This window comes from Orbicella faveolata, unplaced genomic scaffold (genome assembly GCF_042242905.1).
Source record: "Orbicella faveolata isolate gen_17 unplaced genomic scaffold, um_ofav_v1 contig_2, whole genome shotgun sequence".
Taxonomy (NCBI): Eukaryota; Metazoa; Cnidaria; class Anthozoa; order Scleractinia; family Merulinidae; genus Orbicella; species Orbicella faveolata.
This window is the reverse complement of record NW_028301547.1, coordinates 189,274-213,055: the sequence shown is the minus strand read 5'-3', so window position 1 is coordinate 213,055 and position 23,782 is coordinate 189,274. Positions and strand designations below refer to the sequence as shown.

General features: G+C 37.4%; 5 protein-coding genes across 7 annotated transcripts; 3 read left to right on the top strand and 2 right to left on the bottom strand.

Moving 5' to 3' along the window:
• Positions 1 to 301: 301 nt before the first annotated feature.
• LOC149111540 (uncharacterized) lies at positions 302 to 4,140 on the bottom strand. The gene is made up of 3 exons (XM_089289717.1): positions 2,999 to 4,140; positions 1,539 to 2,058; positions 302 to 981 (listed from the first exon to the last, which is right to left on the bottom strand). Exons 1-3 carry the CDS (start codon positions 4,138 to 4,140, stop codon positions 640 to 642), a joined length of 2,004 nt encoding a protein of 667 aa, XP_089145843.1. The 3' UTR covers positions 302 to 639.
• Positions 4,141 to 6,385: 2,245 nt separating this feature from the next.
• Positions 6,386 to 8,466, top strand: LOC110042899 (uncharacterized). The gene has a single exon (XM_020748285.2). The coding sequence runs from the start codon at positions 7,103 to 7,105 to the stop codon at positions 7,571 to 7,573; it is 471 nt and encodes a 156-aa protein (XP_020603944.1). The 5' UTR covers positions 6,386 to 7,102; the 3' UTR covers positions 7,574 to 8,466.
• A 1,327-nt stretch (positions 8,467 to 9,793) lies between these two features.
• LOC110042898 (uncharacterized) lies at positions 9,794 to 14,791 on the top strand. Its single transcript, XM_020748283.2, has 7 exons — positions 9,794 to 9,900; positions 10,247 to 10,311; positions 12,586 to 12,834; positions 13,220 to 13,372; positions 13,553 to 13,780; positions 14,084 to 14,233; positions 14,611 to 14,791. Exons 1-7 carry the CDS (start codon positions 9,890 to 9,892, stop codon positions 14,664 to 14,666), a joined length of 912 nt encoding a protein of 303 aa, XP_020603942.2. The 5' UTR covers positions 9,794 to 9,889; the 3' UTR covers positions 14,667 to 14,791.
• Positions 14,792 to 15,504: 713 nt separating this feature from the next.
• On the bottom strand, positions 15,505 to 21,229 carry LOC110042884 (uncharacterized). 3 transcript variants are annotated; one of them, XM_020748267.2, is made up of 6 exons: positions 21,029 to 21,229; positions 20,373 to 20,481; positions 19,186 to 19,245; positions 17,639 to 17,800; positions 16,754 to 16,838; positions 15,505 to 16,589 (listed from the first exon to the last, which is right to left on the bottom strand). In XM_020748267.2, exons 1-6 carry the CDS (start codon positions 21,184 to 21,186, stop codon positions 16,309 to 16,311), a joined length of 855 nt encoding a protein of 284 aa, XP_020603926.2. In that variant the 5' UTR covers positions 21,187 to 21,229; the 3' UTR covers positions 15,505 to 16,308. The 3 variants fall into 3 exon arrangements, with proteins under 3 accessions (XP_020603926.2, XP_089145726.1, XP_020603927.2); XM_089289600.1 differs by having other exon boundaries at positions 20,373 to 20,462; positions 21,029 to 21,176; XM_020748268.2 differs by lacking the exon at positions 20,373 to 20,481 and having other exon boundaries at positions 17,639 to 17,759; positions 21,029 to 21,213.
• Positions 21,230 to 22,029: 800 nt separating this feature from the next.
• On the top strand, positions 22,030 to 23,735 carry LOC110042886 (myosin regulatory light polypeptide 9-like). Its single transcript, XM_089289663.1, has 2 exons — positions 22,030 to 22,510; positions 22,938 to 23,735. The coding sequence occupies exons 1-2, from the start codon at positions 22,070 to 22,072 to the stop codon at positions 23,040 to 23,042; spliced, it is 546 nt and encodes a 181-aa protein (XP_089145789.1). The 5' UTR covers positions 22,030 to 22,069; the 3' UTR covers positions 23,043 to 23,735.
• The last annotated feature ends 47 nt before the right edge of the window (positions 23,736 to 23,782 follow it).

The window sequence follows — 23,782 nt, the reverse complement described above, 5'->3', positions numbered from 1 at the left end:
TAGCCTGCCAACGCAGACGTATTTCCGAGACGAGCGACAGCCGGAAATACGTCTGCGTCGGCAGGCTAGTAAGCAATTAGCAGGAATATTTTTTGACACCTTATGTTTTACAATTTTCTCACAAAAAAAGGTGAGAATGAAACATAGAAGGGTACTACCAATAGACCTTTTTACCGATAGCACTGGTAGTGTAAATCCTTATTGAACTCGCATTCTTACGATTGCCTATCCTAATAAATTTTTAAAAAAGCTAGGCTAATGACGACAATCCTATCAAATGCGTATAACCCTGTTAGCTGGTCAAACTAAGTGAAATGACTCTGCAGTACAATTAGATCATCTCGAAAGTATTTTATTTCCAAGTTTGATCCACACTGAAGGACTTACAAATAAATACCGTAAAACACTGTATTTTGTTGTTGTTGTTGTCTATCACTTTGTATATATGACCGCACCTTCTTATGGATTGATTTGACTCGAAGAAGACTGCAGTCAATACCACGTACTATTAACACAACCAGAATTAAGTGGCACGTTAATGGACGGAAAAAAGAGGTTCCACTGTACATTAATAATCTATCTACTTATCTAACAAGTTTTACCCCCTCTGAAGGTATTACAAATGGGGCAATAGATTCCTTACGTCTTATTTTTTCCCGACGTTCCTTTGGTGGCCCTCTTTGCTTTCTGCCACATTCCTGCTTTGGTGTGATAATAATGGTAAACAGCTGGAGAGCGTTTCCGTTCTATTTCCAGGCCACCCTTGACTGCACCGTCAATTATGTCCCAGTCCTCACCTCCCCACGTGACTTTGTTGTCGAAACGTGTGGAAAATCCTCCAAATTTCTCCCAATCTTCTTTGTACACTGCTACTGTTCCGTAGCTATAGTGGAACCAGTGGCCGTTGGGAATGGTACTGCTTCCGTCACAATTTAGATGAACTATTTGAGGAGCGTACAGTGTTTTTCCTTTGATGCAGTGCTGAAAAGTCAATTTAAAAAAAAAGAAAATGAATGACCAAATCTCTGGACAAAAAGTGTCGCAAGAAGACATACATTCTTGTATGCACGAGCACCTATGTTTACTTGCGGCATCCAGCATTTAGTTGTTATAGAACCTTTTTATAAATGGCTGCCAACTTGCCAATTATATGTATTAAAACCTCGTTTCGAGTGGATAACTCAAAAGAAGGTTTACTCTTAGCCATTAATGACAATGTTCTTTAGATCTTTAAGTAGAATTATTGATATTTTGGCTGCAATTTTCGAACTTGCCAATCCTGGCAACGGAAGATCGTTTTTATTTTCATTAATCACTTAAACAATAGAGTACTTTTCTGAAGTTCCTAATGACGTGCATACAAACATATACTTTTTTATAAGGCAGCTCTGAATAAGGCAACCCTTAGGGCTGGGGTGTCCCTGCCATGTAAGTTATTCCTTTGATCGCGTTCTAATCACGCTAGTTCCTTTTGCTCTCTTCCTTAATTCGCGGACATGTTTTACCGAGTCACCTTTTCTCCCTTCCCCACAAGTTACCTTACGTATGTCGTTGATCAGCTGACTTCCAATGTCAAGATGCATGTCTATGGTGACAATAATGGCGTCAGGGTTTTTTATCGACTCTATCGCTTTGCTAAAGGAAACTGTACGAGAATAGTTTCCAGGCTGTGTGATAAAATGGTAGTTCTTCAGAGTGCTCCTCTTGAAAGCCTGTTCTAGATCAATATCGGGACTATCAAAGTCAAAAATGACCGCATGTAAATGTTCATCATTTGTTTCTTGAACAATTTGTTCTACATTCTTGATGAAATGATGAACCCATCGACCCAGGTTCTTGGCCGTGAGGATAAGATAAACATCCGCTGTCCTGTCCCACAGCAGGCCCTTGGGGTAACACAAAGATTCGTGTTTACCTCGCGGTTGGAATACATATTCTGCCAAAATATAGTTGGTGCCATTGTTAAGATCTCTGACTACAAGCTCAAGGAGATATCTGCTTCCATGTTCAGGATCTTCTTTCTTTTCTACGCGTTTAATGGACTGCAGTTCGTATTTCCTGTAGAAGAAAGATGAGTTCAGAAAAATATAATATTACTTTTAAGTAATATTACTTTTAATTCTTAAAAGAATTCTCCAGCTGGCGTGCGCATGACGGTTACTATTTCCTTTGTTTCAGGGAAGCAGTTTGCACGCAGTTTAGCAATCTAGCGAGCGCGTATGTAAGTTGAGCGTTGTTGGTTGCCTTCAGGAGCTTCCTCGCATGTTTTGTATACCGTCCCTCCTATTTTCTCGTCGTCTTTCCTGCAGCCGCACGCTTCCTTCCAGACCTGATACTTTTCTATTGTTTTGTTGTTGTTGTTGTCTGAAGAAAAAGGCATGATGCCAAGACTCATGCTATCTACCAAAATGCCCCTCGTACGATAGGATCTCAGTCTAAACACCTTGCTTCTGATTACATAAATTATTTAGTTTATCTAGACTTACAGAGCGAAATACGTTGTAATAAAAAAAAATAAGAGGTTCTGATGGATATCATTGATCAGCACTTGATGACATCATAGGGTTATTCCCCGGGCGGTGCTCCCTATAATGGCCCATACGGGGAGGCTGTGCACGAAAGGGGTATCTTTTTCAGGCTTCAGGTATATTAAAGGACCGGGATTTCATAAGTTGAGGCTAGGTATACGAAAGGGTAAGGAAATCTGTCAGTTATGTTTTTAAAAGGGCCTTTAATTAAGATACATTTCGAACAGACACACCTTGTGGCTGTATCTGGTAATGTCTGATGTTCTCCCGTAAAATCGTTCATCAACTTCATTCCAAGGGTTTAGAAAAGGGATGCAGTGTCTAAATAGTATACAAACGAATATGGGGTTGGACCCCGGAGCGCAGCCTCCCCTTAAAAAACTTTGCAGAGATCCCCTGGGGTTATTCTCAGCATGTCATAACTAAAACCTTTCACCGGACTAACGCAATAGTGTCTGTTTTTCACTTACCTGGAATACGTCCTTTTCATAACATTACAGTATATGCGTACAATTGACAATGCTTCAAGATCACTTAATGGCAATTCAGCTAGAAACGTTTTCCTGCCTGTCCGCGCAACCTTTCCACTCCGTAACACTCCACTTATGCTTTGAAATGGATACGTGTATGTTTTTTGAACGTTTCTCACACCGTGGTACAGTTTTAGGTCACGCGGCAAATTCGCAGGATCAAGAAGATAACTTGGTTTATATTCACAGAGTGGTAACGTCTTGTCCACTGCTGCTCTTGACAAGTAAGGAAGCGTGTCTGGCCTCATGTACTTGTTCGCAAATCGTCTCCGCAGTTCCACACAAGCAAGGACATCTGGCAACTCTTCGTCGTAGATTTTCAATTTAGCCTTGTCACTGTCCTCTGTGTACAAAAAGAAATACTCTCCCTCAATTAGTTCAAATTCAGTTCTATCTGGTCTTTTCCAAGCGACTTGAATTAACTGTTCGCCACTTTTCGCATCAGTTTTAACATATATCACTTCGAAATAGTATTTCTGTCTGGCTAATAAACTCACTGTCTCCGAAATCTGGGATTTCATTGCTTCAAAGGACAGTTGCTTTAACGTTGATCTTAGATGTTGAGGCTTGCCATAAGCAATTTTCTTAGCGTCCTTCCAGTTCATGTTGGGACTGAGCCAAACTTCAGCAAAGCCATTTGTTGTCACCAAGAATTGATATTCTCCTGTTGCATTTGGTCGAAAGTAGCCCAGTAGTCGAACAGCGCCGTCAACTTCGTTAACCGTAGACATGATGTTAACATTCTGAACAAAATTCCTTTTATCAGGCGCTTTAGGAAAAATTGGATAATTGCATAGTTGTTCTAAGCCGCTCTGACAGTACCTTTCCCAAGTATGCTTGTTCAAACCCTTCAGAATATCTTCGAGCTCGAAATGTCTGTTAATGTTGTAATGATCTTTCGACCGGCTGCTCTCTAACAGGTCAACAATTGTCCCACTTGTAGATGTGGACTGATTTTGAAAAGACGCCACATTAGGAATGGTTTTCTGACGGCTAAACAGATAAACGACGACTAATATTACCCAAAGTCCAACCGTAAGAACACCAATGACAAATGCTTTCCCTGGTTTAACGCGATTCATGTTCTATCAGTTCGTAAATAATATTTTTCTCATCACAAAGGCGTTATATAATCTGTTTATTGGGCGACGCGACATAAAGTAGGGTGTCACGAAAGCTTAGACCCCGAAAATTCAGACCTCAGACCTCGGACCTGAGACCCCGAAACCTCAGACCCCGAAAACTCAGACTCCGAAAACTCAGACCCCGAAACCTCAGACCCCTCGAGATTAAAAACTCAATTGTTATCACCTGAATTGCTTTACGGCCACAATGGGGCGAGATTTTTATCTTATCCGGTCTATGTGGTCGCGTCGATCGAACAGTGAAAAACAAATATTTAACTTCTCAGGATTATCGCTCTCGCGTCGGTCAAACGGTGAAACACTAACAAGGTTTAGAACAGCAGCCGACACTGTTCTTCAAAACAGACCTTTTTTATGTAATCGTAGGCAGCAAAAAAAATTTGTTGTTCTCTGAAACATACTCGTTTGAGCTTAAAGTGAAAACACGGAGATTTCATTGCAATCTGCTTTTTGACTTTATGTGCGTTGCGTGACTGTCGGCACGCAACCCGCAGAAATTAACAAATTTAGAGAAAAAAAAAAAAGAAAAGAGAAAAAAAGAGTACATAGAGATAGCCATGTTTGCGTTCCAACTTATAACGGGAATAGTGAATATTTCTTACAGGAAACAGTAAGTTTAAAACCAAACACTTCTATTTTTTTTTTCTCATGATACCGCCTGGTTTAGTTTATTAAATCTGCCTCGCGGCGGGGCCTTCGCGCCAATTTTCAATTTTCGTTCGCTCACATTTCTAGACCAGACATGGCGGTTCAATCGGTTCGACCTTTACGTGTTTTCTACGTGTTGACTTTTTACGTGTTTTTACCTTTACGCTCCAGCGTGGCTGTTGCCTATTAACATTGCGTGACCGTAGAGCAATTCAGGTGATAACAATTGAGTTTTTAATTTCGAGGGGTCTGAGTTTTCGGGGTCTGCGTTTTTGGGGTCTGAGGTTTCGGGGTCTGAGGTCTGAGTTTTCGGGGTCTGAGTTTTCGTGACACCCTATAAAGAAGGGATCTCTAACGTGACATGAAGAATTTCGTTGACATTCTGTGGCCAGCGAGGAATTTTAAAAGATAAGATTACATTTATGAGTAGTTTTTTGTCGTTTAAGGTGGCTGACAACAGTTTGATGCTCTTTTTATCATCTATACTAGTTAAAATGAATCAGTCGGATTATGCTACAAAGTATCAAGCAAATGCCTAATCATTGGTAATAGATTACCATAGCAACAGTGTAAACTTTTCAAAATACCCTTACAAAAAAACAAGCCTGGTGACACCTGTTTTAGTTTTGTAATTGTAATTAGGCTGTGGAGAGGGTTCAGAGCCATCTTCATATATAAGGCGATATTTTGCTCATATTTAAACCATCTTTGGTTTGACGAAAGGCTGGTTTTCTCTCATCAGTTTTGGCCAGTTAGGCCGGTTAGACCAGTTAGTGTAAGAACCGCAAATGACTGACATTTTGGGTCAAAACACCAATGTTCATTTAAGACATTTTATGCCCGTGTTTGCAACTGGAAAACAGCACAGCCGATATTGTCATAATGATCGTCACTGCAAATTTCTACAGACCTTTAGAGTGATATCCCGTGAGGCAAATGCCTCAAGAAAAGAGAATGAGCAAACTTCAGTTAGATTAACCAAATTGTAAACAGATCCGTAAGTACCAAGATTAGCCTGTTATACTATCAATGAATTTTCGATTCTTATAGCAGTTAAATGGGAAGGTCACCTGGTAAACGCCACTTATTGCCTATCATCTTCGCATTAAGCTTTATTTGAATGGCGATAACTCTTTTCGCAATACCTTGTAGCAAAGCTTTGTGTGAGCCCAGCAGGGAAATATTTGCCATTCAGTAACGTCACTGAATGAGAAAATTTGATCGATTTGACGATTTTGATTGTTCTGTTCAGTTTTGCATCGGTGCCTGACGGGAACGGACGTAGGTTTTTGAACAAATTTGTGCTTTAACGTCTATTTTCAATCAGAGTTTTCAATGAAATTTTTGAATGCTTTTGCCTTTGTTCGATTGTACTTTTTCACGTATTGTATGAAGGTAACGGAAGGTAAACAAGTTAGCGAATTTATGAGTTGTTATGTAAATGCAATGACAGACTGGAGTGAAAAAAGATTTATTGATGCTGTCATTGTAAAGCCATTACTGACCAGGCATACTCCATGCCCGGCGAAGCATAATACAGTAACAAAAAGTACCTTTGACAAGTCATAATTTTTAATCAGTTCTTTTTTAAAACGATACGGTTGGCAGCTTATATATTCGGTGGTAAATACAATATTAGATATGTTGGATTGTTCAAACCGTTTTTGAACTGTTGTGATAATTGGTGAGTATGAATGCAATCAACCCACATGCACTGCAGATTTGATCCCATCTGCTTTGTTAATGTAAGTCCTTTCTTCCTTTCATCGTGGATAAGAAACATGCACTTACGTGCCATTCAGTTCGTGATGGCTCTGTTCTTTAAAAGCATTGCTTTGAAAGCTCGAACACATCTCATGGAACACTACTAGTATCCAAATGTGTGCAATCCAACAAGAGCGAGATTCGCTAACAAAAGTGTTCGTCAAATCATTAGCACTTGCAACTTATTAGACGGGCTAATTAGCTATCATGTCCCACGCACTTAGAGATTAAGGTCCTCTGATTTATATACTGATTGGCGACGAGTGTGTTGTGTTATGTGTTAGAAGAACCAACCAAGTTCGTGCTGTTGTTCAACGATTTTTTTCTCTATATATTGACCTTTTAAACACTATTCATTGCACCATGGTGGATCTTCATGCTCGTTTTATCAGGTTTTAACGTGGTCAGTTGTTTAGTTGATTGTGATTAGTGCTATATTTGTTTACACAAGATCAAGTGAAGTTTGCACAGCGGGACTTATTAATATATGAACTTGCTGCCGCACAATATGCAGCCTACACGTAAATTGAGTTTACCAGACGAGAGCCTGATGACAATGTTTCGCAGACGAGCGCTTACGGACATTGTAGAGCACGAAGAAGGTAAAGTAGATAGTGATAATAGTGAAGAAGCGAACGCAAGCATTCCACACCCTCAAGGTCGTCGCAAGGAAGACGAAGAGAAACAAGAATCACAACTTCCACAACTGCATCAAGTTGTTTTGGATGGTAACTCAGAATTGCTGAAAGAACTAATTAAAAATGGCGCAGATATAAACGTTTTGGATGAATCTGGTTGGCCGCCCATGCACACAGCCATTCGAGCTGGCAAGACGGAATGTGCCGCTATACTTATCAAGGAAGGTGCCGGAGAGTTTTACTACAATAAACAGAAACAGGACTATCTTAAAAGACTTGAACGTTCCCAAAAGGGACGCAAGATATCCTACTGGAGGTGAAATAACAAACTACAATACTACAGGAAATATTCAAGGATGTAGATTCGTGTACTTCAATGTAAATAATAAATTCAAGATTTCACTGACGGTGACCAGCAGTAATATGTGCCGAGTCGGTTGTTGATAAAAGGCACCTGAACTGAGTTAAAAAGGTACCGGGAATCTCTTAAACAGCTATTATTAAAACGAGTGCCCGAAAACTGTGCTCTGTGTGCAAAGTTACTAATTATTTTAAACAGCTATAGAATATTTATTCATAAACAATGACAACAGTATTGGGTCGATTCTGTGTTCCGCTCTTGATCAGTGTAACGCGCAAGGATAGAGATGACTGGAGTGCAGTTGATTCAATTTGGTCATAGGTAACTTTCGTGTTGCCCGGGCGTGTTGCCTTGATATTCAGAGACAGAATAATATTTTTCGAGGTTGTGTAAATGTACAATGAACTGGTCAAACAGTTACCAGAGTGTGACATTTGTAAAGTTAATGTGTAATGTTCGTGTAACATCACTTTATGCGTCATTTGACTGTAAAACAACTGACCAGGTTCCCGAAGGTCGCTACTGATTCAGTGAACACTGAACTCCCCAACATACGTGTCAAAAGAAAATTGTTCATATTTTTTGTTGGGCGCCTGACCTACAGAGTGGATGATACGAGAGAACGGTCCTGGTGATAATCTGTACGAATGAGGAGTATTTATGCGGCTATGTTGCTATTTATAAACTATATAGTTACAGAGATTAACGGTAGCTGTTTATAATAGAAAAGAAAACGTTCACGGAATGCTTGTAGGATATTTTTGCCGCTGATTCTGTGATTAATCCTGTAATCCAACTTTTTGAATTTGTAATACTTTGTGATTAAAATAGTTTGCATCACAAAGACATAAATGTGTAAAGGAATTTCATTGTGTTATCTTGAGTTATTTGCTGTTCAAGCTGAGCAAATCATTAGTTTTTTAAGGTACAATATTACTGTACAAAAATATTTAAGAGTGTGAACTTTGAGCATTACTTTCTTTGTGATGACATGATCGATCATGCGCAGCAAAGTTAAGGATATTACAATAGGGTCCAGCCGGAGAGCAACGCTTAGTTCGGTGAATATTTACACAAACTTCAGCTGTCTGAAAATATTGATTCAGACTTAAAATTGATTGTCAGTTAAAATTGCTCATTGAAATCAGCGAAATGACACATAAATTATAATGCTCGCGCGCGAGCTGGCGTGAACTGCGCAAGGAACGAGTGGAATTCAGACCGAGTTCCACGTACCCTGGGTACCAGAGGTTTTTTATCGCGCGCAGCAGACGAAAATACTTCGCGCGGGTCACAATAGAGACATGATCGACACCGGAAACCGCGCAGGAAAAACCTCTGGCACCCAGGGTAATTTCCACGAGACTTCTCCTGTCTCTGAAATCCGACCCGCGACTGCGTAAACCGCTGATAGAAAGTTAAGCAAGGTCTGATTGATTAAAACAAACAAACAAACAAGCAAACAAACAAACCAACAGACATAGAAACTGATTTGTGAGAATCAGTGATTGTACGTATAATGAAATATTTGGAGTTCGCAGCCAGAATTTCTTCAAGATCTTTAAGGTGAAAACGCCCTCAGATGGAAATGTTTTGGTCCGCAGCTGAAAACCAAATAGAATATTAATGTCGACGCGGCTATCCGACTTACTGTTTGTCATGGCAGGCATGAATTATTGACCGTTCTCTTTGCTTGGGCACAGTTGATATTTTTCATCTTAAGTGGTGCAATATCGAAGGGTGTCGGTTTCTGATGAGCTGATAAAGCGGCGGTCCTGAAGAGATCCGGCTCAAGTCCGATTTGGGCGGTCCTCGTCTTGACTTTAATCAAAATAATATTTAATCAAGATATTATTTAATCAAAATAACATTTAATCAGAAAAACATTTAATCAAAATAACTGCTGCAGATTGAACTTCGATACAAAGTAATCCGGCATCCTGTTGATTACACGGTTGCCGCTTTATGAACAAATTTCTTTTCCCACACGGACACTTATATATTGATAATAAAGTATTTCACGGATTTTAATAATCGCGGCAAGGATAATTGTCCTTTGTTTTGTTGGCCTTGTTTACCAGTTCGTAAAATTGTTCTTCATTTATTTATTCCCAGCTCGTATGATAGGCAAATCCTCCTGTTATCTCCTGAAAATCCAATAAGTTTTGGGACGAGCTGTAGCACGTCTCGTCTACCAGCGTGTATAAAATGAACATACTCGCCGTGACATTCTGCATATATACTGGGCATATAACGAGTCACATATCACTTAAGGATGGTACTAAGGTATGTAACTTTCTTATGTATATCTTTCGTGATATTTTGTACCAAAATTAATGGTACAAAACTGCCGTGGGGTCAGTAATATCGCTGTTGGCTTTTATTACGTCAATTCTAGTTTGCGTGCCTTGTTTCATTTTCCGTCAGTGGACAGGGAGCCGAAGGGGACAAAATTCAAATGTTTTTCTCTTGATTTGGCTGAAAATATTGGGCAAGAATAATATCATCATAACCAAAAAACAATTCTATGGATTTCGCATGATTTTGTTATGTGTCTTCACATGAACAACACACGCAGCAGATTTAGAAGATGTTAGTCTTGTCTTCTAAGATATTTTTGTCTTGGTTTTAGATTGATGATGGTTTCATTATGTGTGACGATAATACTTGTCTACAGCATCAGTACAAATTATGCTGGTAACATTTTTGGTTTATTGCCATTATATCTGAGTTTAGGCCTTCCTTTAGTCTTATAACATAGTGAAAGTGAAGAAATAAATTCCCCAGATCTAGATTGCTTTAAGCTGTCTATGCCATGACAGTTAACTGACTACATGTATTGCTGCGTTATGTTTCAATGCAGAGGCTGCGTTTCAGCATTTGATTACAATGTATCTCTTTACAAAATCAGTCTGCTGTGAAACTGACTGAGGTTCTTCCGACAAGTAATAAGAATAAGCAATAATAGTAAAAGTGATAAGAACAATAGCATCAAGAAATGCAAACAAGGTTTATCAAGCAATCAATTAAAAAATTGACAATGAATTGAAGCCAGCTGCTGGGCGTCCACTCGACTAGTGTCGAGCAACAGATCTCTCATTGAAGGATGTTTAATTATATATTATACATTATGCATTATACATTATACATTATACGTTATACATTCTACATTCTACATTATGCATTATGCATTATACATTATACAATATACATTATGAATTATACATTATACATTATACATTACACATTACACATTACACATTAACATTGTACATTACACATTATACATTACACATTATACATTATACATTATACATTACACATTACACATTATACATTATACATTATACATTATACATTATACATTATACATCATACATCATACATCATACATCATACATCATACATTATACATTATACATTATACATTACACATTACACATTATACATTATACATTATACATTACACATTACACATTACACATTACACATTACACATTAACATTGTACATTACACATTATACATTATACATCATACATCATACATCATACATCATACATCATACATCATACATTATACATTATACATTATACATTATACATTATAAATAATGAAAAATGTCTTCTGCTCTTCCCCGCAAATATAAGTATTTTCAATGTACTGTACAAATAGCTGAAGACAGACGGCAAATTTGCCGTTTGAAGGTTGACGCAACGTCATGCTTAAGGTGGTATGGTACCCTCAATATGAACCAAAAAGTTTGTTTAAATATGGTGAAGAAAGAACAATTGTGTGCTATTGCACTCAAGAAGAGAAATTAAATTTCTAGAGTTTTACTCAAAATGGTTGCTATGGAAACCAGCCACAGCCTTTTGAAGTAGTGTTTTATAGTATTGACGCCAACACTTCCTGCTCTTTTACAAAACAAGAATTGACTGTCAAATAAGCATATCCTGTAAGTTTCTGTTTTGTTCTGTGATATGAACCTAAGTTTTGACAGTTAACTCTTATTTTCAGTGCTTTTTACAGCTTTATTTGGAAATAACCTTATTTTTTACCACACCCAGTGGACAAATCATCTCATGTCACGTGACAGACCTAAAAATGTTACGATTTTTTTGGTTTATATCATCACGACACTATTGGTCTTTGATGAGCCCAAGTTTCAGAAATTCTACTTTAAAAGCTTGCAAAGTAGAAATGTTGGCGCGAAGTCAGTCGGTACAAAAGAAAACTTTTGAGAAAAATGCACTTTAAGTTTTTTACACGAAGAATTAAGCATTTAACGAGTCACAAATAGTGGGGGGGGGTGCAGATTGGATCTCGGGGGAGGGGGTGCAATGGTTGTTCTATTTTGTAAAAAGTTACCGCGGTTGTGGGAAATATTCCTTGTCATAAGGGAAATGAATGAGCCTGTGATGGCAATTTGAGGCAAAGCTTTTCACAAATAATTATACCAATCGAGTTGTGCATGTCTTAAACGTTTTTTCTAAATAGTTTCGTTCATATAAGTTAAAAAATAATCTATATTTTTGGTCACGTTCTTATAGTAAACAGTCGTTGCTATGGCCGTTGCCACGTGAAAAAACTTATACCACTGTGTACTTTCCTTAAATTTCACACTCATCTGGAAGGAAATTCGGCAAGATCGTTTCAAAACGTTTTTGACCAGTCCTCAAGGGTCTTAAGTCTTGTATTTCCAAGAAATTGAATTTTTCATGAACATCGCCATATTTTAGGGTACCATATCACCTTAATTAATCTCTCTGTTAACTGTTGTTTCTGACGCATGACCTAGTGGCGATATATATACTGTATTACGATTCTATTTCATTACGATATTTTGTATCGCAAAATTTAGATAATTTTTGAGTATTGCTAAAAAATAATTAAGTACAATCAATAAAAATTGAGCGTTGAGTAAATAAATCAGGCACCGTAGCTGATTATTTTCTCTATGGAATTTACAGCGGTCAATCTCTGTGAGGATCCGGTCGACTGTGATGTATCATTCAAACCACTGGGTTGCTTTAAAGATAATCAACATAAGCGAGCACTTCCGTATTACATCTACAATGAACGAGACAAATCCATCGCTAATTACGGCGGGCAAATGATCAACTGGAACGATTGGGAAAACTATCTCCCTGGCTTTATCTGCCGCTGTGCCAAGAAAGCGAAAGAGCACGGTTATGACTTGTTCGGAGTACAATTCTTTGGTAAACGTTTCTTCATCATACATTTTCTTCACTTATGTTTTGTTTAGTGTATTTTTTGTGAGGTATAGTGAAACTTCTACCCTTGTTTTCCGATCATGTGCAACATCAGCAACGTAAACCGAGTTATGTTAACTTGTTTTACTTTGCAACCTTTTATTTCACAAACTATAAATTTGTCGAAAACGTTTAAAACTTAAATCTTGATTTTGTGTCCGTCACTGGCTATGGAAAGATTACATGTTCTCTCTTTCTAGTTCAGGTTGGGCTGTTAATCTGTTTCTTGGCTTTGCCACCGCTTCGTTGGATGCCTGTTAAGCGAAAACTATTTTAAAAAACTTTAAGATATTACGACTAAACCGTCCGACTCCATTGTCTTCTTTTGCAGGCGAATGCCATGCCGGGATTAGCTCGTCACATCATTATGACAGGCATGGCCAAGGGCGTTGCAAAGATTGCATTGGAACCGATAAGAACGATTGCAACGAGCGAAAATTTTGTGCAGGAAAGGCATGGCGTAATATGGTTTACAGGATTGTTGGTAGGTACAGTGTAGAGCAGGGAATAGTACAGACAAAATTAATGTCCAGTTGAATACAATGAACAGACCAATAAAGGACGGATGAACACACTGAACGGACGGACGGACGGATGGGTGATTGACACAATTTGTAAGGTTACGTACAGCTAACGTGTGCGTATCTAATTATGATTCATTTAGATTTCTGCAGTGTCAGATTTGAGCGTATTGGCTGCTTTAACGATAAGAAGGACTCACCGCGTCTTCTGCCATCATACCTGTTGAACGACAGAGATAAACAGCTACAGAGTTTCAGCGGTCAGTTGATAGACTGGGAAAACTGGTACGAGCATCTGCCAAATTTCGTCTGCCGCTGTGCGAAAAGAGCGCTTGAAAAGGGCTGGAGACTGTTTGGAATTCAGTTCTGGGGTGAGAATTATATATTCACAGCAGGTTATAGGACCGCAAAAAATCTATATTTTACCCTTGGACGATCTGAAATCCCTGGCAGCTGTTGATTCGCCCATAATTACCCCTACTCTGGTCTCTGATCGACTTGGTAGTTTCTTCAGGTTTCACTTCTTTGTTAAGCCATCTGGGAGAATTGGATCTCCGTGTTACCAAACCAAAAGATTGCAAAAAAAAAAAAAAAAAACCTTCCATCTCGTAAAACAGTAAAAATGCTCTTGGCTCTGTACAAGGGAGATCATATATTTTGTTCATTTTATTCAGGTGAATGCTGGAGTGGTCCTGATGACTCCGCCTTCTATCTTGAAGGGCATGCGCCGCTTGAGGGATGCGCAGACCAGTGTATTAACGACTGCGCCTACTCAACTAGGTTCTGTGCTGGAAAGAACTTCACCAACGCTGTATACGCTATCAGTAAGCATTATGAAGTAGCTAGGCTGTAGGAAAAACTGTAGGAAAAACTGAAATCATAATTGGATTGTATACCAAAATGTCATATTTCGCATCCTATCACAGAAAGGGAATGAGTTTTGTTGCAATTGTGGCCAGAGAATCCCGTCAAACGTTCATTTCCTCGAGCAAGAACTCAAAATTACAGTGAACAGAAACCCAGACTGGATCCCCAAGAAAGTTAATTCTACAAAATCAAATCTGATTCCGCTTACTGTTTGCTCCTGTTTTTTGTTGATGGTGGAGCTCTGTTTTTCTATAAAACCTAGTACTGATATATTCTGTACTAACCTGACAAGTGATTCTCATTTACTAAACGCTGGATTGCTGTCTTTTCCTAGGAGAAGAGGTTAACGAGGGAAGTGCGATGCTAGACTATGTGAATATCATTGAGTAACGAAGTTACAAAGGGATTTCCCCTGCAACCAAAACCACAGGATACCAATATAAGAATAGTCTTTAGTGTTGTAGTAAACAATGCTTGTTGAATTGGAATATTAAAAATAAATGCTACGCACAATATTTGTGACTGTCTTCCATTCATTGTTGTCTCTCGTGCGACATGCATACACTGTAATGAAATGGGCTATTCAAAACAATTAATTTAAATCAGTTAATTAATTCAACTTGTTGCCTCAATTAGTTGAGTCGATGATGTAATGAATCAGTGAATATTACAACGCTGAAAATTGAAAAAACATAGATATATATATCCCAGCGTGACACCACGCCGCTGAAATTAATTATGCAGGGTCTTGTCCGTTGACCGGCCTCAATAAATCATCTGTTGATGTAAGGCCCATATTTTAAAGTCCTATCTCTGCCGCCGTGATGATCAAACGTAAAGTCTCATTTGACTGAATCCAGTAACTTCTTCAGCCATATTTTATTTAATGGCGAAAAACTATTGCAGCGTGCGTACAGTCTCCTAACTAGAGCTACCGAATACAAGGAAAAAGATGGCTCCTTACGCTTTCATTTTCAGTCAGCTTCACTCCTATTGGTATTTTTATATTCATTTGGTAGATAACCCGACTGAGACAAAAATAAATGCATGTGTATTGTTACAAAATGATAAGTGAATGAAAAACATAATTGTGCAGTTTGGTTGTGAAATCAGACTTTAAGACAAATTTTAAAAACAACAAATGAAATTTTTCTTGCCGAATATCACGGAACAGCGTAAATTTTAAATCGACTATTTTTCAAGCCAGTAGTGTATTGAAAGCGTTCACTTATGATTTCTGGAGATTTTATTATTGCCAATGCGAAGCTTATTTAAGCCGATGTTTCTGATAAAAGACGAACCTTGTCTTAATTGCATAAAGCTTAACAAGTAGGGTATGACAGCATGGTTAGTTAAAAATTCCCGATTACTGGCAGCAAATTTAAAATAGTTTACAAAAACAAATTTGCTAGTCAAGTAAACTTGCGTTAAGACATCACATTTCATTTCATGGCTGGTGTTTCAATAATATCAAATGACAAGAACGATAAGTGAAACCAATTAAACCAGCTGTATTTTAGCATGTGTAACACGAAACATAATATGCCGATTCTTTGCCTGAGTAAAATGGGAGCGAAAATATCTGTCAGTTTGCCCGTATGGTAACTAAAGAAGCCATCTTGTTTTCTGAAAACCTTTCAAAGAATATCACAACTGCTCACACGAAGAAGCTGATAATGTTTAAAAGGGGTAAAATCCTAAAAAGGGCGTGGCTTGGATACTTTCAATTTTAACGGAACACCATGATTAAATGTTTTCTCGAAGGCTATGCACATTTCTCCAGTTTCTTCTCCGCTTCATGAACTTTATTACAAACTAAGGGCTTGCCTAAGATCTCCCTGACTACTGGTATATAACGTACGTTTGTTATGCCACACAACAAAAATTGTGAGTGCGAATATCCTGCATGCACATGGGGCAGTGCGAGGATCCATGAGCATCAACTTGACAGTTGGTGACGTTTGTGTTTTCCAACATTTGAAGGTGACGAATTAAATTTATAAGTAATGTGCAATAATCTCACACACGCATGTCACTGAATGTTTACTCTGTTGAACTCTTGAGTTTCTGCCAATATTTCTGTACCATTTCCGTCCAAAACTCCCCGACTACAGACAGAATATGCAACAGTTTCGGACATTATATTTAACACAAAGACGCGCGAATGCTGTTCAGAAATACGAATTATATTGGACGCTGTTTGAAGCTTCTCGCGAATCCCGCCGGTGACGTCATGATGAAGGTTTGATGTCGCTATGGTAACATTCATTTGTCCATCTGATTTAACGTACACTTTTCGAAGCAACACTGAATCTAGGAGAGGAGAGATAAATTGTGATTGTGAAATGCAAACTGACCACAAACGTAATAATTACTAACAATAACACATTAATTCATCTTAATACAGTCAAACGTCCGACCAAATTAGCGTTCCACGTGAACTGCAGCAAAACTTCATCAATGAACAAGGCACTGACCTTCTTTTTCAGGGGGTTTGTCATATATTCCATCAACATCTGTCAAAAATACAACTCTTTTTGGACGAAGCTCTTCTGCTAACCTCTAAAGAATAAAGAAAAAAATGACTATTATTGTTGAAATATAATAAACAATTCAGTTTGATGTGTCACTCTAACTGGTCGCCGCTACAAATAGTAGCGAGGAATGTATTGTTAAATATTTCAGAAGAATTGAGGTAGAGTTGATCGGAAGACAGTGATAGTTGATTGATCCAATCAAAGACCGGGAGGTTGAAATCGCCAACAAGAAAGATTTTTTCTGCATTAAAGTTGCTAATCTGTGAAAGAGAATATGCTAAATAACGAACTCCATGTAAAGAACACGGATTCTGCTCTTTGTCCAACATTAGGACTTTGTAGCAGACAGACACTTTTTCTGAAGGATCTCCGCTATGCATTTGATCCTTGAAACTTCTGGAAGCACATAAGATGTTCACTACAATATAAGTAGACATGCATCTCAGCTCCGTCAATGCCTTTCACTATGACAGTAATTGACGGGCATACTTAAGTCGCTGGAGTCTTGAACGATGTTATTACTAACAGTATTTTATGTCTGGCAACAACAACTATTACAGCAAAATAAATATAGCCTTTCAAGCAACCATATTTCTTAAATGGTTATCACGAGTAATGTTTGATGGTTTTTTTTTTTCAATAAGAACCTGCCTGCTTCTATTAAACAACAACAAACACCCTGCACCATATACTCTTGAGCTTGTAGTATTAAAATAAAGAGATTTGTCAAATAGAACTGTACACTGTATGGACAGGAGCAACTCAGTTTCCTTGTTATGGGGCTGTAGGTGTTAAAATCATTCAGCTTGTAGCAGCTCAATGTACCTGAATAATTTTGTCTCCACTTAGTATAGAGCAGCCCTGAACATCATCCAGTACACAGTCACCATGCAAAATTGGTACAAATCCAGCTTCCAATAGCTCGACAATTGGAGTTACCGCTGACCTGGTGACCACACCACTACTTGTTAACCAGGATCCACAGGGCTACACATAAAAGTTTGTAAATATTACCAAAATGTGAAAGGTAAAATTAAAATAAAATTCATTTCTCAGTCCAATGGATCATTTGCAGAAGCCTAACATTTAGAGCAATTTTAGCACTGTAAGCTCATTTATTATATTACTTAGTTACTACACCGCTTTGATTGGTCAATTTATCTGTACTGTACAGCCTGCTAAAATTTAAAGCTGTCTTATTGTCAAAATGTTTCGTGATATATCACTAATATTAACTTTCATGGGAAGCAAAATTTTATAGATTTTCAATTCTCTATTCAGATGTTAGTTTCCTGCAGACAACATACTGGAGTGATTGGTGATTGGAACAATCTGCCAAAAACATTGTTGAAGCAGGAATCCTCGAACTCTTTAAACTAAGACTTGAATCATTTTTAAAATTGTAAATTATCAAACAGAATTTTTCCTTCTTTCAATAATTTTATACATAATTTTAATTGTACTTTTTATTCTTTTTTTTTTAGGGGAGTTTTATTATTAGGGTTAACCTCTAAACTCCCTTTTTGAATTATGTACACTTTTGCATATTTTATGAATTTGATCAAATAAACATGCATTATTATAATAATATTATTAATACAACTTATTGGATTTGGACTTAAAACAATCTCCTAAAAGTGACTCAGTCCAACTGTTTGTGTTCATTGTGGGAACCATCAATTTACAAAAAAACAACAACAACAACAAAAAAAAAACAAAACAAATAATATGGCCAAATATTACAGTAACTGTAAGTTACAGAGTGGATGCACAAATAACATCTCATTTACAAATTACTACTAGTATGCATAAAATAATAAACATTTATTAATATATGAAAGTTAGTGGTATACCAAGTGGTAACAAATTGATCTCCACATGTGAGGATATCATTTTTATCCACATGTGAAGATATCATGATTATTTTTGATAACATTTTTGTCCCTTTAACTGAACTTAAATTTGTTGGTGTATGATCGAAACATCTTCGAATGTTCTTAGGAAGTCTTCGGCAATCTTTGTTTATCTTTGGAAATCTTCAGACAACTTCAATCAGAAATTTTCAGAAAATGTTTGGAGAGTTCGGACACATTTTGGAAAATCTTCGCAAATCTTTGGAAAGTGGTTGGAAATCTTTGGAAAATCAACAAAAACTTTGTTATGCATTGTGATATAATAAAAAGAAAATTACGTGGTTGCTTGGAGATACCAAATTTCTCTTCTCATGTTAAAAATATTTCATGCTAAAATATTTTTCAATGCTTGAAGATAAATTTTGTATCTCTGCGAGGCCATGTAATATCCCCTATATAATTATGATAAAACTTACAAACAGCATTTTAGACAACTGGAACACCTTTACTGATACTTACTGAAATTCCCAATGCTGGAATACCATTCTCAAGAAACACTGCTGTGATTGTGTGTTGTAGCTATCAGAGAGGAACAATAAACAAGGTATAATTAACAGTTTAATTGGACTTACGTCAATATTTACTTCAGAATGATTCACCTTCTTAACCTTCTGCAGAATACAGTAATTCTTTTCAATTATAAAAACAATATAACAAAAAAACAACTTACAATAATGATAATAATGACAATAATGATGATAAAATTACAATGGTACCAATGTTCTTACTGTACATAGAATATATATCTAAAAATACACAAGTAATACACATGTTAAAAAGCTGCACATAATGTGACCTCTCACGCGAAAATGTCACTAACGGATATCCATTATATCGTCAAAGTGAACACCTGGCGAACAGCTAACAAATGGATGAGAAATGGATATTCCAGCAGTTCAAAATGGTTTCAAATACCATTTGAATGGCCACGGAAAAATTTCGAACAGATGCTGGAAACGTTCGAAGGGCACTAACCCTTAAAATCAATAACAATTTACCAGAAAAGTGATGGGTTAGCACAGTCTAAATTATTATAAAATAAAAAACAGACTCTAAGACATTAGGCTGACAGTTCACATAAGAAGACTATGAAGTAGACTGTAGTAGACACCTACAATCCTTATGACTTGAACACTTACACAACCAAGGACTAACTAAATACAGAGATGAGTATAATAAAAACCCCCATATAAGAACCTAAAGTTTCTGAATTCTGGCAAAATAGATTCTTGCATTTTGAGGCAATTATTGGCAATTTAGGCTAAGTAGGTTCTTAATTTCTGTGAAGGACATATAGTTGTTGATTACCAGAAAAATTTATATACATGTAAACTTGGGTTTGGTTCTTGAAAATAAGTATGTAGAATTTATTCACAACTGTATTATGTATTTTCTTGTAAAAAAAAATTTGGAATCTTGAAGTCACACTCCAAGGTTAAAATGTTTATCATAAGTTATCTGTAACGCACATACAAGAAGCTGCTTGACCTTGCTTAGCTAAACAGGTTTTGGGTATTAAAATAGTAAATTTCTGCCAGCAGGTTCTTAAACCACTAGGTTCTTACGAGCACAGGTTTTCACTGATTATATATATACCAAATGTAAGTGGAAAAAGGACACGAAATAAGCCACCTTTGATCCTATACCTTTGTAACTGAAAGTCTGGTTTTGGCAAATCCAATCCGACCGTTTAAAATGTCATTCGAGAAACCATTAGCTGTTCCATATTCATAAGCCTGAAAGTGTCCAAATGACCTGCAATTTAGGATAATAACATGTCCACAAGACATGGATGATAATATTGAAAGAAAGATCAGGATATATTGCTCTCTACATAAATTTAATGTGGAGTACTTTGAGATTAGTTTTATTTTTAGCTCAGATCAATGGCTAGATAAATGAATGTCTTGTTTAGGGTTTAAGCATTTATATGTAACATTTTCCACTGACTGATGGTAAATTGTACATTGTTAATTTTAATCTAACAATGCTAGTCAAAAAACGTCTCAAAGTACACATCAAGTCACTAATTAATCCTTTCATATTCCGAAGGGAAGGAACAGCTCATTTGTTTAAAGGTTGCCAAATGTGAACAACAAAAAAGCTGTATAATGTCGACAAATATTTTTCCATAGAGATCGATCCCTCTCTGGACCACGTTAGTTCATAATTCACAGAAGTTGTTATTTCTGTCCCTGCTCAAAATAAAAGGTGTTCCATGCAATACAATCTTCCTTCAGACAATTTCCGTGCAACTGTTGCAGGGAATACTGTGGTAACAAGATTTAAGGTTATTGCTTACCCCGCGCCATGGACCACGATACATTTCCCCTTTATATTTTTTACCAGCTTCGCTGCTGCTGCGATTGCGTCCTGATTAATTGTCTCGAAGGCATTTTTATGCGTAACTGCTGATCCTCCAAGTTTAATGATAACCTCCAAGTCGAATTTGCAGGCCATATTTAAGACAAAATCAACCAGGCGTTCCAGGCATCCAGTCGGTTCCAGATCTCTAATACTCTCACTCACCTCACCCCTGCCCCCGACCGCCCCGCCTCCACCCCCGGGGGACTTCCGTATGAAAAGGTGGAGGACTCTGGTCACACCTAGGGTGTTCAAAACGAAACGTCACAATTTTCAGCTGTGAAAGTATCTTTTTGGGTGCACTCGAAGACATAGTGATTGAAAAACGCTCTTATTTCCGTTTTTAGGCTTAATTTCCACGGGTCTCTCGACTCCTGTCTACTAGCGCGGGGTCCCTTCCTGAACACCGGCTAGTAAACGAGCCTATTCCGTTGTGAGTGGTATCTTTGAGGAGTCAAACAAAGTTCGCGCCACGCCCCGATTGTTCTCGTTTCGGGGTTTAATTCAAATTTTCCGACCCTTCGTGTGATGTGGGAGTCCCTCCCTCCGGGGTCACCCCGTCCAATTGGCGGCTGTTGTAAAGGAAGGTATTTTAAACTTAACATATCTTAGCCTTTCCATACACTTTATTTCAAGCTGTTACAGAGCTGTAACAGCAATACGTCTTTTAATGTAAGTCATAGTGATGGGCAAGACTGATGACTGTCAGCTGCCTCACGAGCCATGAATATTAGCTGGGATATGTTACAGTAACTATATGACATTTTGGGGCAAATTGATAGGTTTATAGTTTCTTTGAAATTATCCTTTGTTCTCAAATCACGACTCTCAGCAAAACAGATGTGCTTGTAAGCTATTTGAGTGACCACATGACAGTTTCCGTGATTTGTTCAAAGATAATTAGAAACTACATTCTGAGTGACTTTGGGTGCTTTTAATATTTCATTTCACGTGTTCGATAATAAGTCGCCGTAAAGCAATGGATTTGAAGCAAGCCAATATGTATCACACAGACGGTAGTAAAATTCTCCCGCGGCGCAAGTCTAGAAGGACAGGCTTGAGAACTCAAACAGTAGTGCATATTAACAAAGAGCAACTGAAGCAGCTAAAGGAGGCATTCAATTTTATTGATCAAGACCATGATGGCGTGATAAGCAAGGAGGATCTGCATACAATTTTGATCTCTCTTGGACAGAAACCAACGGATAAACAAGTGAAAGATATGCTCAATGAGGTAACAGGGAGTGTGGATTTTGCCAGGTTTCTGTCCATGTTTGCTTCCAAGATGGAAGCAGCTGATTCCGAAGAGTTGATTAGAAATGCCTTCACCTGTTTTGACGAAGATTGCGATGGATTTATAAATCTCGACGAGTTCAAAGAATTGTTGATGACGATGGGGCTCAGGCTTACGGAGCAACAGGTATACACTACGGACTTAATTGTGCGCCGCACGCTTTAGTAAATTTTTCAACTTTCTTTGTACCTTTATCAGTGACTCGTTTATTGTTAAGCTTCAATAAATAATAATAAAATGGTAAAATTCTCGGAACTTTCTATTTTCAAGGTCATAGTTATTGTTAGCATGCGTTTAATACATCAACAAAAAATTGAAGCATTTTTGAAGCACTACATATAAAGAGGGATGTTATACTTCTGAGGTCAGAGTTAACTTGAGTTTTGATACCTAGAAAAATTAATAAAGGATCAAAAAAACTAAACTTTTACTTAATTGAGTGGAAAGAGAGCTTTATTTCGAAACTCCCAGGCTCCAGGGTAAAGAACTCCATGTCAACTCCATGCCAATCAACAATATTAATTTTGTTTTTACTTTGATTCAACATCTTCAGGTAGATGAAGTTTTTCTTCATGGAACACTGACTGATGACGATGGCCTATTTAAATGCGAAGACCTCGTACGACTGTTAAAATACGGAGAAGGAAATAACGACTAGTAAAGACTTCAGCCTGACAAATGTTATCTGTCAACTAACAGTGCTCTCGAAGCCAAATTGAAATGAGTCCGAAGAGTAAACTTGAAGTTTGTGACTACCACGCATCAAATAAACAATAATAATAATGGTAATAGTAATAATAATAATAATAATAATAATAATCATTATCATCATCATGAAAATAATAGATTATTACAGCCTTTTGTCTACGATTCAATGGAGCTAATAAGATTGTATACCTTAAAACGTATAATTATGAAAATATCGAAAATATTTGAATTGAGTTGACTTATATCCTGTCCAAAATTAAAGTAAGTACAGTAAGTAGTGCTGCATGCTAAATCATCTCGTAGGTCATACTAATCACCTGATGAATCAAGGACCTATCTCCAGTAGCCATGGTGTTGTATGGATGTTCGATGAGTGTTATCGTAACTTCTTTAATTTGAATACATTTGTCATTCTCAGGCAGCTGATAAAACAACAAAATATGTCATCAGTGAGAAATGACTGTATTCAAAGAGGAAAATGCCTTGTTTTATAAAGCAACTCTTGCTCCTTTTCACTGTAAGCTACTGTACAGTTACCAAGCACTGTCTTATTTGCAGAGTAGAAATGTAAGCTTCTAGTGTATGAGTTACTGAATTTATGTTATGACTATGTTGAGATGACAAAGCGACAAACTCAATAGAACGTTTTGATTTACAAAGGTACACAATCAACAAAAGACCCAATCTCTC